The 17,500-nt window shown below is 37.8% G+C and overlaps 1 protein-coding gene across 4 annotated transcripts in view; it reads right to left on the reverse strand.

Annotated features, from left to right (window-relative positions):
- pax5 (paired box 5) overlaps positions 1-17,500 on the reverse strand; it is a 300,149-nt gene that overhangs the window by 212,865 nt on the left and 69,784 nt on the right. For all 4 annotated transcript variants that reach the window (XM_062971568.1, XM_062971570.1, XM_062971569.1 and 1 more), the window contains exon 5: positions 16,705-16,833. In XM_062971568.1, coding sequence (XP_062827638.1) covers positions 16,705-16,833 — 129 coding nt within the window. The remainder of the gene's footprint in view (positions 1-16,704; positions 16,834-17,500) is intronic.

The raw sequence follows: 17,500 nt of genomic DNA on the forward strand, positions 1-17,500 counted from the left end.
GATTATATGAGTCTACACTGCCATATAATTCAGTTCAATACTCTGGATTTGATATGGCAGTATATAAAGGGCCTCACAGAACATTATTGCAATTGGGAATTTAAACCCAAGACTTCTCTGGCCTAAATCAAGTATTCAAACCATATGTTAACAGATCTATCTTGATCTGCACAGGGTTCTCTGCACTCATTCTAGCTTAAAGTGACATCTGCTTTGAGTCTCATGTTCTATTTTTCTGGTCACCCTCATAGATATGGCACCAATAAACATCTATAAAGTGCACATTATACTCAAAAATCCTTGCACACCACATGATAATTATAGTGGTACAGTCTAGAAGTCTAGAGTCCTGTAAAAGGCACAGATCAGAAAAATATACTCTGGATAAATGCTTGTACTATCCAAACCAAGAATGGCAAATAGAAGGCAAGTCATGTCCAGCAGCTCTGATCCTAAGAAAGTGAAGAGAAACAACTGCATAATAACATGAGTAATCTAATGGCACTGCTAGATAAGCATTATACCAACATATTATATGGGATTGTTACTAGCACCAAATTGAAACACACATCTACCACAATCATCTTACAGCCCCAAGGGCACATCACATATAGGCACATCACAAACAAACTGTGAAAAAGAGAACTAGAAAATTTGCATGTACTATATCTGCAGATAGGCTAACATGTCAGATGGAAGATGATTTTTCAAAAACAAAGTTACAATTAAAATTATCCCTCTTCAAAAAAAATTAGTAAATTGACATCATAATTTTGTTTTTAGAACCTTTACTTCTTTTTATTCAGAAGGAACTTTCAAGCACAAAAAGGAAATAGGGATAATTTTATCTGTCATTGTATTACAACCATAATCTATTTCACTGAGAGCCCATCCAGATAAGCCCATATCCTGGGACCTGTCTGGGTTTTTACTGTGGTGTTCAAATGACTTAATTCTGGTTTACCTGCTTTGTTCTGAATTAATTAGATACCTCATTAGATCCAGAACTTCCTGTAGGGCTCAAGTCTAATGAGGTATTGGGCTCAAAGGTGCGAGTCTAATGAGCTTATGGGGGGAGGGGGCTTTGGGGTGGCTGTATGCCATCCCAGTAGTTAAGGGCACTTCCACACATGACAGAAATAATAGTAACTACTGGGATGGAATCTAGACACCCCCCAGGAAAAGCCCAGGGTTTTTTTTTTAATATAATGTTTATTTATTTTCACTCATTCAAATATACATACATTACAGGTGTTTGTTGCATACAGTGCAATACTTTCATCTATTAGTCTTTCATAATCATTTCTTAGACAATATATTTACAATAAGGGGTCACAAGCTTCTATTTGTATAATATATATACTAATATTATAATATCCGAATTTATATCCGTTTTCTCCTTGCCTTCAGTCTATTAGCTTCCTTTATGTACATTTTTAGATTAATTTTACATTGAAATGTTGGATCATTGGTTGCCATTCCTTAACAAAGTTCTCTAAAGGTTCTCCTCTTAAGTGCATTGTTATTTTGTCCATCATCAGCAACTCTATAGTATATTGTTCCAGTTCTGCTAAGGAAGGTACCTCTGGGGTTTTCCAGTATCTAGCGTACACTATCCGAGCTGCCACTGTCACGTAAAACAAAATTCTTCCATATTTCCTTTCCAATTCTTCTTCGGGCATGTTCAAAAGGTACATTTGTGGTGTCATTTTAAAATTTGTATTTAATATCTTTCCTAGATGTACATGGATCTGTTTCCAATAGCTGTTTACTTTGTTGCATGACCACCACAGGTGGTAAAATGTGCCTTTTTCTTTCCCATATTTCCAGCATTTATCGGTGCAATTGTACATCTTCGCTAATCTCTCTGGAGGGAGATACCACCGCAAGTGCATTTTGTAAATGTTTTCTTTTAGGTTTTGACATGCCATGTACTTCATTCTTCTATTCCATGTTTTTTCCCATTGGACCATTTTTATCTCTTTTTATCTATGTTTTGAGCCCATCTAACCATTGAGTCCTTTACTACTTCCTCTTCTGTGTGCCAAGTCAGTAGGTTTTTGTATATATAAGATATACGTCCTTTTGGTTTTTGGAACATCGCCACATCAAACCATGTTTTTGCAGTCTGGAAACCTGAGGTTTTGAGTTGTTCTTTAAATTTCTCACGCAGTTGTCTATATAAAAACCAATTACATGTAAGGCCTGATTGGTTCAGTTCTTCTAGGGATTTCATTTCTGAGTTTTCCAAATTGGTATGGACCAATTCCCTGTAGGTTAACCATTTCCCTTGTAAGATGTTCTCCCTTTTGTAGTGTGCCTCATGTGGGGACATCCACTCTGATGTCTTTGTATATATTCTTTTTTTGTATCTGTTCCAGGTGTTTAGAATTGGTCTTCGTATGTAATGATCATTAAATATGCCTGTTGGTTTGGCCTTTTGTATATCTAAATATGCATGCCATCCAAAAGGGAGATTTATACCTTCTAAATCTGATAGCTCATTGTCTTCTAGGGTCACCCATTCTTTAATCCAGTCCAAACAGCATGCATGAAAGTAGAGTTGTAAATTTGGAAGGGATAAGCCGCCTCTTGTTTTATCATCATTAAGTATTTTCATTTTTACTCTTGGTTTTTTCCCAGCCCAAATAAATTTTGAGATGTCTTTTTGCCAAATTTTGAAGATTTTTTCGTTGTTAATAATTGGTATGTTTTGAAACAAAAATAACATTTTTGGCATTTGTCATTTTGATAGAGGATATCCTCCCTAATAGGGAGAGCCCTCGTTTGTCCCATTCCGCTAGTTCTTTCTTTATCTCTCTCCATACCTTTTCATAATTATTTTTGAATAGTTCTGAATTTTTCCTTGTAATGTATATTCCTAGGTATTTGGCTTTCTGTACAATATTATATTCTGTGTTTTCTTTTAGTTCTTGTTTTTCCAATTCTGTGAGGTTCTTTGTTAAAAATTGACTTTTCTCTTTGTTTACCTTTAACCCAGCTAATTCTGAGAAGTTTGTTAGGATATTGATTAATTCTTTCTTTGAGTCATTGGGGTTTTCCAGAGTCAGAACAATATCATTGGTGAAGGCGCGAATCTTATATTCTTTTCCTGCTGCCCGAACACCTTTTATCTCCTTATTTCCATTTATTTGTTTTATAAGCATCTCTATGCACATAATAAACAGGAGTGGCGATAATGGACAACCTTGCCTGGTACCACGTCTTATTCTGATTCTTTGTGTTTTCTCCCCATTGATTATTAACTGTGCATATTGATCTTTGTATATAGTTCTTATTGTTTTTATATATTGGTCTCCCATATCATGTGCTTGCAGAGCTTCCATCATAAAATCCCAGCTTAAGCTGTCGAATGCTTTTTCTATGTCTAAAAGAAAAGCCCAGGTTTTGAGGGGGCAGAAATGGGATTCAAAAACCCGCTTTGGCTCGCATTTCTGTCATGTGTGGAAGTGCCCTTAATTACCAAAATAAGAATTCCTTTTAATGAAGCCTTTCTAAAATTTTGATTTAATACATCCTTGGAATTTGAATGTTATTAATTGTATCACTTTTTAAAATTGTGAGCTGTTTTGGATCATAATCTAGAGAGAGAGAGAGAGGGAGAAGTGGGAGTATAAATTATTATTATTATTATTATTATTATTATTATTATTATTATTATTATTATTATTGGTTCTGTCTACTTAACTTTTAACTTTCTTTGGGAAAAAATGAAGATATATTGCAATCTAGAAAACAAAGTCTACAAATAAACTAACACCATTGCAAAGCATTAATACAATACACCGTATATAATTTGGTCTCGAGAGTTAATGTCTAATTCAACCAAGTGCATCATTCCATATACAAGCATGAGTGTTTGGGCCTCGTCTTCATGGGTCTGTTGATTGATTAGCATAGCAAATAAAAGCGGACCAAATTTCTGTAAGGTATTATCTCCGTGTCTGTGATCAGATCCTTGACTCTTCGTGTTAACTTTTCTGAAACAGCTAAGTCCCATATTCTTTCATACCATGAGGTGATGTTCAATGCATTTCCAGATTTTGTTTGTGTTATTAACTGTCTAACAGGTAAAAGTAAAAAATATTGAGTCTTTATGTGATAACTGAGCATTAGAACATAAAAAATGTCTGGAACAAATTGAATGCACTGACTGATAATATTACATATTCCTTGAAAGATATCCTTCCATAGTATTGAAACAACTACATAATTCCACCATATATGCAGGTAGGTTCCTGGTAAATCAAACTCATCCAGCACTATGGGGATGTATTTTTTGTAATTTGTGCTAGCTTCATTGGTATTAATTACCACCTATAATGTAATATGTTTTTTTTCTCCTTAGAATGTGCTGAAATTGGCTTAAGAGGTTTTGATTTCTAAACTCTGTTCTACTTAAATGCTAACCAACTGTGGCCTCCACAACAAAATATTGCAAAGAGAAAACATATTCATGTGCTGCAATCACATATTTTAATGATTAATTGATCTTTATATGACCTTTCATGCCAGATCTTTAAGATGTCACAAACTTTTGTTCTTTTTACTATTAAAACTTCATTTGTATTTTCAAAGTTGGCAAGATATGACACCATTGTGGTTTCCCCACCATACGTATCAAAATCTGTATGCTCTTGGTGCAATGATCCCACTCTGGTGGCCAAAAGTGAGGAAGAGCTGAGGAGCCTTATCACCAAAGTGAGAGTGGGATCATCTGCATACCTAAGGTTGTTAATGTTTCTGCCGGCAATTTTAACTCCGACCTTGGAATTGTCAAGCCCCGCATGTCGCATGATGTGTTCTGCGTACAAGTTGAATAGGTAGGGTGAAAGTATGCAGCCCTGCCGTACTCCTTTCCCAATCTTGAACCAGTCTGTTGATCAGTGATCTGTTCAGTGATCTGTCACTGCCTCCACATTTTCTCCTTCTATTTGCCAGTTATCAATAGGTGTAGTTGCCATGATCTTGGTTTTCTTGATCTTTAACTGCAACCCAGCTTTTGCACTTTCTTCTTTCACTTTGGTGATAAGGCACCTCAGCTCTTCCTCACTTTTGGCCACCAAAGAAGAAAGTGCAAAAGCTGGGTTGCAGTTAAAGATCAAGAAAACCAAGATCATGGCAACTACACCTATTGATAGCTGGCAAATAGAAGGAGAAAACGTGGAGGCAGTGACAGACTTTATATTTCTAGGCGCGAAGATCACTGCAGATGCAGACTGCAGCCAGGAAATCAGAAGACATTTACTTCTTGGGAGGAGAGCAATGGCCAACCTTGCTAAAATAGTGAAGAGCAGAGACATCACACTGGCAATGAAGGTCTGCATAGTCAAAGCAATGGTATTCCCCATAGTAACCTATGGATGCGAGAGCTGGACCATAAGGAAGGCTGAGCGAAGGAAGATAGACGCTTTTGAACTCTGGTGCTGGAGGAAAATCCTGAGAGTGCCTTGGACCGCAAAAAGATCCAACCAGTCCATCCTCCAGGAAATAATGCCCAGCTGCTCACTGGAGGGAAAGATATTGGAGGCAAAGTTGAAGTATTTTGGCCACATCATGAGAAGACAGGAAAGCTTGGAAAAGATCATGATGTTGGGGGAAAATGAAGAAAAAGGAAGAGAGGCCGACCGAGGACGATATGGATGGACGGTATCCTTGAAGTGACTGGCTTGACCTTGAAAAAACTGGGGGGGGGGGGGGGCTAACAGGGAGCTCTGGTGGACTGGTCCATGAGGTCACGAAGAGTCGGAAACGACTATGCGACTGAGCAGCAGCAGCAGTATGCTCTATCCCAAGCGCAATCAACTTTGGCAGGGCTAGGGCCCAAATTCCAACTGCAGACTGTAGTAGTACCAAAATTATGCAAACTAAAAAATAAAACTTCAGACAAAATATTATTTTAAATCCCCAAGTAACTAAATGATTACTTGTAGATTTGATTTTTAGCTTAGCACAGCAGTTCTCAACCTGTGAGTCCTTAGATGTTTTGGCCTTCAACTCCCAGAAATCCTAACAGCTGGTAAACTGGCTGGGATTTCTGAGAGTTGTAGGCCAAAACACCAGGGAACCCATGTTGAGAACCTCTGGACTAGGAGGATTTGGATTGTAGAGGTTTTCACACCTGCAGAAAATGAAATGTTGCTTGTTTTGTTTAGATTAGTAAGAAGTGAAGCACAGTATCTCAGGTGAAATTTGTTCTTAGGTGCTGTCAAGTTAGCTTTAATTAACAACAATCCCATGAATGATAGCCCTTCCCAACACACTGTTATTAACAGCCCAGCTTGGGTCTTGCAAACAAAGGTCCATAGCTTGGTGTATTGAGGGCCCATACACATGGGCACCCAAATCCATGTAGATGAGCCCTCAGTCTACCAAGTTATTGCAAGACCTGAGCAGGGGGTGTTAATAACAGTGCATCTAGAAGAAGGGCTCCAATTCCATGGAGGTGTTTACATGCTCTGCCCCAAATGGTGGGAGTAGCGGGAGCAGCATCCCAAAACTGTCTAGTTGAGCTGAACTTTGTTTGGCCCCACTGGACACTCACCCTTACCTTTGCTGTCATTTGTCACCAGACCAGCAGCCACAGAGCTCTGGTTAGCCACTACCAGCCCTCTTCCCTGACCAGCAAAAGTGCCTACATGACTAGGGATCTCATCCCACTAGAGTAGCAGGGGTAGCGGGATCCACCTTACTTTAAATCCACTTTAGGGAGGGCCCTTAAACATCTCAGCCAGACAGGTCCTGGGCCTCACCAAACTACAAACCACAGAATTCTGCAGGAGAAGAAACCAGATTTAAAGTATCCATGCTCTGGTGTGATGAGGCAGCTGAAGGAAAGGAGGGAGAAGCTCCATGCTGCTACCATGCCATCCCTTTTTCCTTGTGCCATAAATTGTAGAGAAAATGGGATGGAAGTACTCCCCTGTGTGCACCAGCTGTACAGGTTCGTATTAGAGCTAGCACAGCTGTCCACAATCAACACCAAAAATACGAGCCTGCTCTGGAGCTTTGCTGAAAGTCCAAATCATTCCCTGACTTTTGCTAAGGTGGGATAAAATCAGATTAACTAGTTTTACCCTGCATTAGGGGCTGGAAGTCCCTGAACATCATATGGACACCTGGAATGAATTCTGGCCTGATTTGGAGTTATGGCCCATGCAGACATGCTCTGAGTCAATCCAACTGTAATGTGATCTCACTCTGTTCCTACTGTGTTTCATCAACTGAGCACTAGTGTCTTTTCCAATGAATCATGTTATCTTGTGAGGTATCGAAGTTATAGTAGCCCCAATTTAGAGATATTGTCTTCTAGTGAGAGTTCAGGCTTGATTTTATCTCATAATCCTTTATTTCCCTTTTTGCATTCCGTGATCCCCAGAGAGCTGTCCTCCAGCACCTCAATTCAAACTCTTTTCATCAGCTTTCTTCACTGTCTGGATTGCATAACTATAAAAAGAAACTCCAAATAAAATGGCTTGGCCAGCCCTGACTTTGGTGTTCAATGATATTAGAATTTCAGTATTCAGGTAAACTATTCAGGATATATCTCTGGAATGTGGATATGAAATGTCCATAGCTCCCTCATACAGTTTTTATTAATAGCAGACAAATCAGTTGGCATTCTTAACATTTTGAGATTAAACATAAAAACATCAGATCATCTAGAGTCCCTTTTTTCTGACCCACCACTTTTGCAGGGTATTTTGGTGTGAACAAGGGCGAAAGTCTTCTCAGAAGATGCCTCCAGATTTTGGAACTCCCTCCCTAGACAAGCCATGATGGCGTTGTCCTTACTCTCCTTACTCTCCTCACTCTGACTCGTCACCAAGTCAAAACATTTTATGCCATCAGGCTTCTGAAAACTGACTGAGGTGAGGTTCTAATACTGTGTGGTGCTGTATTTAAGGTTTGATTATGGTCTTTTAATGGGTTTTGATATTTATAATCTTTAAGTATTAACAATCAGTTTTTAGACAACTCACATATTTATATTTTTATTAATCAGTTAGTTTTTTAAAAATCTGTCTTATTTTTAAATATGTTGTTAGCCACATTAAACTCTGCGACTGGGAAAAGGAGGAAAATAAATGAATAAAAATAAATAAATAGAACACCTTGTAAACAGAACCAATATTAATGCTAGAAACATTTCCCCCTTTTGCTAGGTTTCTTTAATTGAAAAAGAGAACTGTGTTTTCTTTTAGCAATTATGTTTTTGTATCTGCAAACCAACCTATGACTTCTTCTACAACCAACAAGGTTCACTTAAGAACTATAAAAATGAAATCTTATTGCAATTTTTGACTTTTATTCTTATAATACACATATTGCAAACTGTGAGTAAAGTGGTAAATCAAAGTTCAAATTGGTTAACTGTCTAATAAGGCACTGTGGCAAGAGCACAAAAGCATTTTCTTTTTTAAAAAAAGAGGATTGAAAAATTCTTCACTATGTAGAAAGCTTCTGCTGTCTAGTTGCTGCCCATTTTCTGCTTCTTTTGTCAGTCTCCAGTAGTGTGTCCTTTAGCTATAAATGAAAACAGCCGATCCCCCACTAAGACACATCTGGTATGAGTCCATTTTACAACAGGGGGGAGAAATGACACCTTTAACTACATAAACCAATAAAGATTGTCTGATATAGTTTGCCCCTGTTGCTACCAGGCATGCAACCCACTGAGTTAAAGACTGGTGACATCTGCTAAAAAATGTCAAGGGTGAGGTGAGCAGGGAAAGGTAATGAATCATAGTGTGCCATGAATACAGCTATGAGTTTTCAGGAAAGGGCCCAAGCTATACTACTGCCTAGCCCTATTCAAATACCACCTGCAAGAATGGCACAATTATTGCTTAAAGTTTTTTTTTTCTCCCAGTTTAACCAGATGTGTCAGCTATTTAAGTCTGAGGGCTACACTTTTGCAAAGTCAAAAAATGTTAACTCTGCCCCCTTGTGCATATTCTGCTTTATACGGATGTTTATAGTGAAATGACCATACATTTTTCAGCAAAAGAATACAGTTGACTTGAAACAATTGTGATGTTCTGGTGGGTGGAAAGTTCATTTTACTGTCTTCTCTAGTCCATTCAACAAACAGAGTAATTTTTCAATGAGATCTTTTAAATTATTTTTCTACCTTTCTCCTTTTAGAAACATACAAAGGAAACTAATAGGATGCCCTACCAACTCAATAGACATCTTGACCAATGATCAATCTATTTGCCCCAAGAAACTGGGAAGGCTTATGTTCGATGTTTAGATGTTTTGCTTTTTGTCTGATATAACAGGTTGCGTTTTTAATTTAATTTTAGTTGTTAGGTCATAATTTGTTTTCATATGTTGAGTTATCCATTTTCATTATTGTGGGTGTATTATTGTTGTGCTTGGGCATTGCATGTTTGCCTTTTATGTTTGGAATCCACCCTGAGTCCCTCAGAAGAGACAGGGAGAAATATAAATAAAGTTTTTTTATTATTATTATTATTATTATTATTATTATTATTATTATTATTATTATTCATAATGAAGAGATAGACATAGAGTGCAGTTCAATTGTTTAAGGGAAGCATCCAAGAGCACATAAAGAAGCAAAAATTCTCCATGAGGTCCCAGACTTTTGAATTTGCTATCTTAACCATACTGAATGAAGCTGCTAGAAGCATCAGACCTGGTTAAAACTCAGATGGGAGACCTCCAGATAATACCAGGAAAATGCCAGGAGGGTCTTACAAAGATAGAAGCATTGGGCGTCAAAGCAAATCCATCATTTGGACTCTCACCCACAGGACTTCATCCTTAGATTACTGCTCTGCCCCAGCTGAAATTATTTAATGAAGTCTGTTTGCCAAGAATGTATGTTAGTTTGCTAAGAAAAGACCCATAAGTAACACTGCTATTCAAAATTCAATCAGCCAAAATCTTAGCTAATTATACTTACTATATTTTGGTCATTATATTTTAGAAGAGCCTAAAAAAGTAAAGAAATTAAAAACTCTTTCATCAGAATTTTGGTCATAATGCCTTCCCCATACACACCTGCTACTTCTGTTCATTGTGTCTTTGTTTGTACATACATCTCTATATACAATATATACATGCATATGTGTGCATGTATGCCTATGTACAAAAATGATGATAAATATATAGACAGACGGGCAGCCAAATAGATGTTTTTCTATATTATTTTAATGGATGACCATACAAGTTGAAATAAGACTTCAGATATGTAAGATGGATCTACACTGCCATGTAATCCAGATTATCAAAGAAGATAATCCACATTGTCTGCTTTGAACTGGATTTTATGAGTCTACACCACCAGATAATCCAGTACAAAGCAGATAATCCAGATTCTGTCTTGCAGTGTAGATCCAGCCATGGTTACATGCTAAATGAAAATATGTAGCTATTCCTCTGCCAGCAGATATATGGGAAGGGATAAGGGGCACACTACTGGGAGGTGCTTTAAAATGCATTTTAAATTGTATTTATTATAATTGTATTTTAACCTAACACACCGTACTATTTAATTTTTTAAAATTCTATTCACTTTGTATTAAATAGATTAAAGCGTGTTAACCGTCTTGAGTCCCCATGGGGAGAAAGGCGGAGTATAAATAAAGTGAATAAAATAATAAGTAAGTAAATAAATAAATATTGAGACATGCACTGTTCCTTACAATATGACACATGAACTAATGTTTGCAAACTACAAGCTGCATTATGTGTTAAATGCTGCAAGCGCACGAGGTGTAAAAAGGACACGGTTTCTGTACACTTAGCAGCAATGTCAAAGAAGAAATTTCTGAAAGATGCATCTTGCCATGCAAAGATCTGAAGTATATTCCTTCTGCAGAATATCACCCATCTCCTCCAGAACTCTGCTAGTACTGTTTTCTATTACTTGCGGTCACTTTTGATTGCTTAGTTTAATTGAAGCATTGACACTTGTAGGAAATTAGCTAGATACTTCTTTCATCTATCATGTTCTCTCAGGTCACTTCCAGGCTTCACTTAAACGCATGCTGAAATGGATTTAAGAAATCCACTTAGGTACATGTTTAAGTCCTCACACCTCCCCCCAAAACCCACAATTTCCTGGGGGGATTGTCTAGATGTCTTCCTAGTACCTTCCAGAAGGACACCCAGACACCCAGAAGCCCCCCAAAATAAGCCCTTAAAGATTAAAACAACTTATCCGGCCACCATTAAAGTACTGATGGAGTCATCCTGGCATGTAGAAATGACGCACCAGGAGACCAGGGAAGGGGAGGTGGGCGTGAGGAGGAAAAAGCCTCCTCGCCCTCTCCTTCTCCTGCATCATTTTATTATTAATTAATTAATTCCTGCTCTTACTGCCATCATAAATTGTTAGCATCAGCAAAATTAATTAATTAAGGACTGTTATATAATGGTTATAACAACAGTAAGTTAAGAAATCCCTAATTCAAACTTTGCTTCAGTACCACATAACTAAACCTGAGTCTACTATCTGTAACATTACAAAGCTGATCTACCATAGAAGATGGTTGCAAGATGGTTGCACTTTACTATGATGGCATATGTAAAGTGCTTTGAATGCTCCAAAAGCGCTGCCGGAGTGTCAAGTATTAGTACTATATTGACATACTCGCTGGATCAATCCTGATTCAATCTGAGGCCATCAGATACTATTCTAATAGAATTATTTTCAATTCAAAGTTTTGAACAACCTAAGGATTAGTTCAGATACACAGTCTAAGAGCTCAGCATTTCATAGTTGAATTGATGATGAATGGCCACTTAAAGTCCGGGAGAGAGCAATGTTACTAGTTTTCTTTTCATAGCATTAAATGTCATTCACACATGAAAGCAACCACTTCATGTGGTCATGAACTGATGACGATGTAGCTGTAAACTGCATCAGACCTGAAGTATTTTCACTAGAGATACTTGAACTGTACACATTTATTTTTTCAAATTACAATAGTCACAGTCTCTAACCGAACATGGACAGTGGCCATACTGGCAAAAAATACAACAGTTGTACAAAAACAACTGTACAAAAGTACAAATGACAACAATGTTTGTATGACAGCTTGCCTCATATGGCAAGTGGGCTTCCCAATCTTTTCAATGTAAGGGCCACTTCCACAGATATGCATCAGTGATTTCATAGCAATGGGGAAATAATGATCATCAAAGTGACAGTTGTGATGATTGAACTTCTATTTTTCAAACCCTTTTTTCACTTCTTCAATAATAATCAAAGATTCAGTTTATCCTGTTCAGTTATATTTTGTGTACTAAATATAAAACTGACTTTTAAATATAATTATTCATCATGTCAGAGACTATCATGTGAGAATTTTAAAATTCAAACTGATTAGTCAATTGCCCATTAAATTGTCAGCTGGTTGATTTGATTTACATAACATTGCATTTTACTAAAATCTCACTTAATGCACTTTTTAAAATATTGAAGTGAAAATACCTTTCAAAGAAAGCTACACTCACATCAGCCCTATAATTTGCTATGGGTAAAACATTAGCTTTCCTAAAAGTATAAATATGTGAGGGGAAGTCACAGGGAGGAGGGAACAAGGTTGTTTTCTGCTGCCCTGGAGACTAGGACACAGAACAATGGCTTCAAACTAAAGGAAAAGAGATTCCGCCTGAACATTAAGAAGAACTTCCTCACTATGAGAGCTATTCAGCAGTGGAACGCTCTGCCCCGGAGTATAGTGGAGGCTCCTTCTTTGGAGGCTTTTAAGCAGAGGCTGGATGGCCATCTGTCGGGGATGCTCTGAATGCGATTTTCCTGCTTCTTGGCAGAGGGTTGGCCTGGATGGTCCATGAGGTCTCTTCCAACTCAACGGTTCTATGATTCTATGATTGTATTATTCACCTTCATTTGATGCAATAGATCCAGTACTTTATTTTAAAAAAAAGGCTGATAAAGGGCAATTATGACAGCAGCTTTGGAAAGGGCTTGCCCCACAATATTGTGTCTTGAATTGTGATTGGATCACCTGTTTTCATTGACAGAAAAAAATCTGACAATGACTCCAATATCACTTTTGTTCTGCCATGCTCTCTTGTGCAATAATTTCCTTCCTCTACAGTTCTGATATTGCAAAGCAAAGTCTCACAAGAATGCCTCAATGTATGACTACATAGTGGCAGCAAAATAAAGAGGAATTAAAATAGAAAAAAATTACATTGGCCAGTTAGAAAGTGAGGCTGTCTCCCAGGTATGCAAAGCAGTCAGCCAGTTAGTTCCTTCTCACTCACTTATCTTCTCAAGAAAAACATTGACACTGATTACCCTCTTCCTTGTGTATCTCCTCCCTACCTGAATCTCTACCCATTACCTCAGGAGGTGGCTGCTGTCAATCTAAGTCTGCTGGAGCAAAGAGCCCAATAACTGGCAAAATGCCCTTCCTGAGTTGCCTTTCTCAGTCCCTCTTGATCAGCATGAGATACTCTATGGCAGGGTTGAGAAAGACTGTTTTTGTGTTTTTGACAATCCTCCAGACTCCACAGATGGTACCTTTTCTGGCAAAAAGAAGAGTCTTGTTTTTCCCTAGAACCTTCCAAGAATGGAAAATGAACTTTAAAATAGTTTGCAAGGTCCCTGCGCTATTTAATATTTTTAAAATTCCAAATTTTAAACCAAAAGAAGAATTCCAAATACTTCTAGTGTTATATAAGGAGTTATCTTGTGTTATATATACTGCCAGATAATTTGGGATCAGATTCTGTGATATAGGGGCAGTGTAGAAGGGACCCAAGACTCACTACTGTCAAGGGTGACACCAAAGAAAATTTCGGGGGAAATATAGAAGGTGGAAAGTATATTTCTAAGCAGACCACCACAGCAGCAAACTGCATTGCCTATTTCAATGGGATTCTGCACAATGGGGACTGGGGTCCCAAACTACATTTTTCCATTCTCTGATCTGCCACAATGATTACACATGAATCCATTGGTATGCATAAAAAGTGCATTTCTTTTAAGTAATGACAAAAATCTAGAAATGGGGCAGAAAGGCCACCTTTTAGGAGGGTTGTTTTGCCCACCACAACTCTATGGAATATCCATAAAGGATTCCAATATATATCTACCTGTTCCCCAATTTGTGCAGTGTAAGGCTTAAGTTGATGTATTCAGTTGGCTTTAGGGCTCCCTTTCTTGTGTTTTTTATTGTGTTCCCTTCCCACAGTACTTTCCTTCTAGTGCTCTTTTTTACTTTAATAAGCTTTATTTACATTGTTGAGCAAGATTGACTTCATCTTTACATATTCAAGGATTACATAGATTTTCCACATTACAGTAGAGTCTCACTTATCCAACGTTCTGGATTATCCAACACATTTTTGTAGTCAATATTTTCGATGCATTGTGATATTTTGGTGCTAAATTCGTAAATACAGTAATTACTACATAGCATTAATGTGTAATGAATTACTTTTTCTGTCAAATTTGTTGTATAACATGATGTTTTGATGCTTAATTTGTAAAATCATAACCTATTTTGATGTTTAATAGACTTTTTCTTAATCTCTCCTTATTATCCAACATATTCGCTTATCCAACGTTCTGCCGGCCCGTTTATGTTGGATAAGTGAGACTCTACTGTATATGTCTTTAGATTGTTTGGGTACATTGATGGGTGTTGGATGGAGAGGAGGAAAAATGGGCTAAGCATTTTGGTCCATGGATGTATCTGATCTGGAGCTGTGCACCTAAAGCAACTTTCTTACTATGGGTGCATTCCCTGGCACTTTACTCCAAAGAAATGTCAAATCAGCTCTAAGGCAATTGCACAAAGCCCAGAGCTGATTTGGCTTAACACAGGCCTATGCCACTAAATGTGACCTTGAACCACATTAATAGAAGTCCAGAGCTTTCCCCAAACTTCAGAGTAACCCATTGCTTCTAGCATATGTAACCAAGTGTGCCGCATCCTATTTGGGAAGTGATTGTGGTTGGTTATGGTTACACTAGCATCCCTCTTTCCCCAGGTTCGGGCAGCCTAAGGACAGGAAATGGCACCTACCCTGCCCCTAAATCTGCTGTTTGCGATACTCACCATTCACAAAAATGATGGTGTTCATGGCTCAGTGCCTGGAGTGACAATATCCAGAGCAAAGAGGCTATCTGAGAAGGGAAGTGGGGAAAGAGGGAGAAATTGCTTATTCTCCCTTCCCCTATCTCATGTCACTTCATTGCCCTGGAAATCAGCACTCCAGGTAGTGTCCAGCTCCATTTTCATGCCTGGTCAGCACTGCAAACTGCAGATCATGGGGCAAGGTGAAAGTCATGGTTGAATTGGCAAACTGATTCTGGCATCATGCAGCCTCCATCCAGCTACCAGGGCAGCTCAGGGCCACACAGTTTAGCTTCCATCCAGCTACCAAACCAGCTTGGTTGCAGAGAGTGAAGCCTCCAGCAGTGCTGATCCCAAGTACCCCACTTATGATCACCATCACTGTTTTTGCCCTGTCAAAATGCACCCCTGGTATCTGAGGAACAATTAGGAGCAGATGCAGGTGGTGGTAAAAAAGAGAATGGCGAAATATGGTGTATCCAGAGTAATTCCTTAGAGAGTAGGCATGGTCACAGCCACCCCCATTATGAGATCTATCATTCCTTGTCTCAAGAAAAGTAAGCTTTAATATTTCCTTTTCCCTGTTGTTTTAGCATGCCAAACAAAATAGATTAAAATGCCTTTGATTCCTAACCCCACTAATTCACATTTCTCCTTGCTATTTAAAATTGGTCCACACAGATTAATCAACAAAAGTTTCTGTTGATTCATTTGTCAATTAATACATTTTAAACCTGAGCTTTCTATATAGCTTTCCAGCCTGGGAAATTAATGGAAATTCAACTGTAGCAGGGCCCATTCTGAAAAGTTGTTAAAGAATGACTTGGAACAAAACATGCTGAGTGATGCCAATGCTAATGAATTTCTGCTGAACTGTCCAAAGACCTGTTTCAACCAAAAAACAAGTTGAAATAAACAAAAGGTTGAAATTGTGACACCACTCCTTACTACAATGCTTTCTATACTAAGATACAGAGCTGAACATTAATCAGAAAACCACAATATAAAGGGTGGAGATAAAAAAGGATTTTGTTAACCCACTCTCATTTGGATTGATTGTGCAGGAAGAATCAGGGGCATTGCTCAATTTTCAAATTAACACAATCATGCAACAGGTGTTTTACCATGTTGTCAATTTGTATAGTAATTAGTGTCCTTTGGAAAGTCCAGATCCTCATCTTCTGAGTTATGATTATTATGTCAAGGTCTCATCCATCCTCCTCCGACCATAATTCAAATGTGGTCACATTATTGGACAAAAGATTACAATTGTGGTTTTCAAAATAAATATGGCTGAGGAGATAGATTCAATACAATTGCTTATTTTTGAATCTCACTGTCTTGCCCAAAGATGGACTCATAACTTCTAGGCAGGTGATTTTGTACAGACATTTTGCAACTCTTCACTGTATTAGACCATTTGATTTAAACAAAACAACAATAATGGAAACAACATAATCTTGATTTATCTCTAAATTAGAAAAATCTTGGTTATGAAAAGTGTGTATTAGATAGTGTAGGCATAGAAACTGAACACACCATTCTTTTGCAATTGTAATAATGTGGAATGAGAATAACTGTTTATTTGTTTTACCTTCATCTCTTTTGCGTTTGTTGCTTTCCGCACTGGGAGATGTAATTCCCAAAATCCCACTGATGGAGTAGGAGGAGCCTGCTGAGTCTGTGCTTACGGATGACACTTGTGTCACTGACCCCGTGGAGGCTGTGATAAGAAAGAAATGAATCAGGGCACAGGCACATGAAAAAAAACATATAATAATGATAATGTTGTTTCTGCTGTGACTATAATTTAATAGTTCTATCTACAACACTTCTTCAGTGGTGCCATTGGAAAGAGGGAGGGAGATAAGAGAAAAGGAGAAACTTTGCAGCCTGGATGAATGCTTAAGCATTTACATGTAATTTTCTGGCATGTCTTAGAATCAGAACTTACATTGTTTATTTAAAGTGCTGCTATAAAGAAGATTAGTTTATATAGCACTGGATTACATTTGTAACATGTACCTTTGCAAGCACTGCAGAAATAGTTTACTTGTCCCCACTTTTATTTTCTATCTGCCTATCTATCTATCTATCTATCTATCTATCTATCTATCTATCTATCTTTTATGTCCACAGTTGCCAGGATGAAAATGGAGTGGATTCTTGCACCTTTAATTGTTGTGTTAAAGAGGAAATTTTAGCATTTGCTACTTCTTACGCAACCTGATAACAACCAATACCTGCTGAAATTCTCATTTCTAAATAAATATTAAAGGTGCAGGAGCTCTCTCTAGTTCTCATTCTTTTGATTCTATTTATGTCAGTGCTTTTTAATGTCTGGTACTCCAGTCTCACCCAGTTTGAAGTATAGACAAAGATTCTGGGCA

The sequence above is a fragment of the Anolis carolinensis genome, chromosome 2 (genome assembly GCF_035594765.1).
Source record: "Anolis carolinensis isolate JA03-04 chromosome 2, rAnoCar3.1.pri, whole genome shotgun sequence".
Taxonomy (NCBI): Eukaryota; Metazoa; Chordata; class Lepidosauria; order Squamata; family Dactyloidae; genus Anolis; species Anolis carolinensis.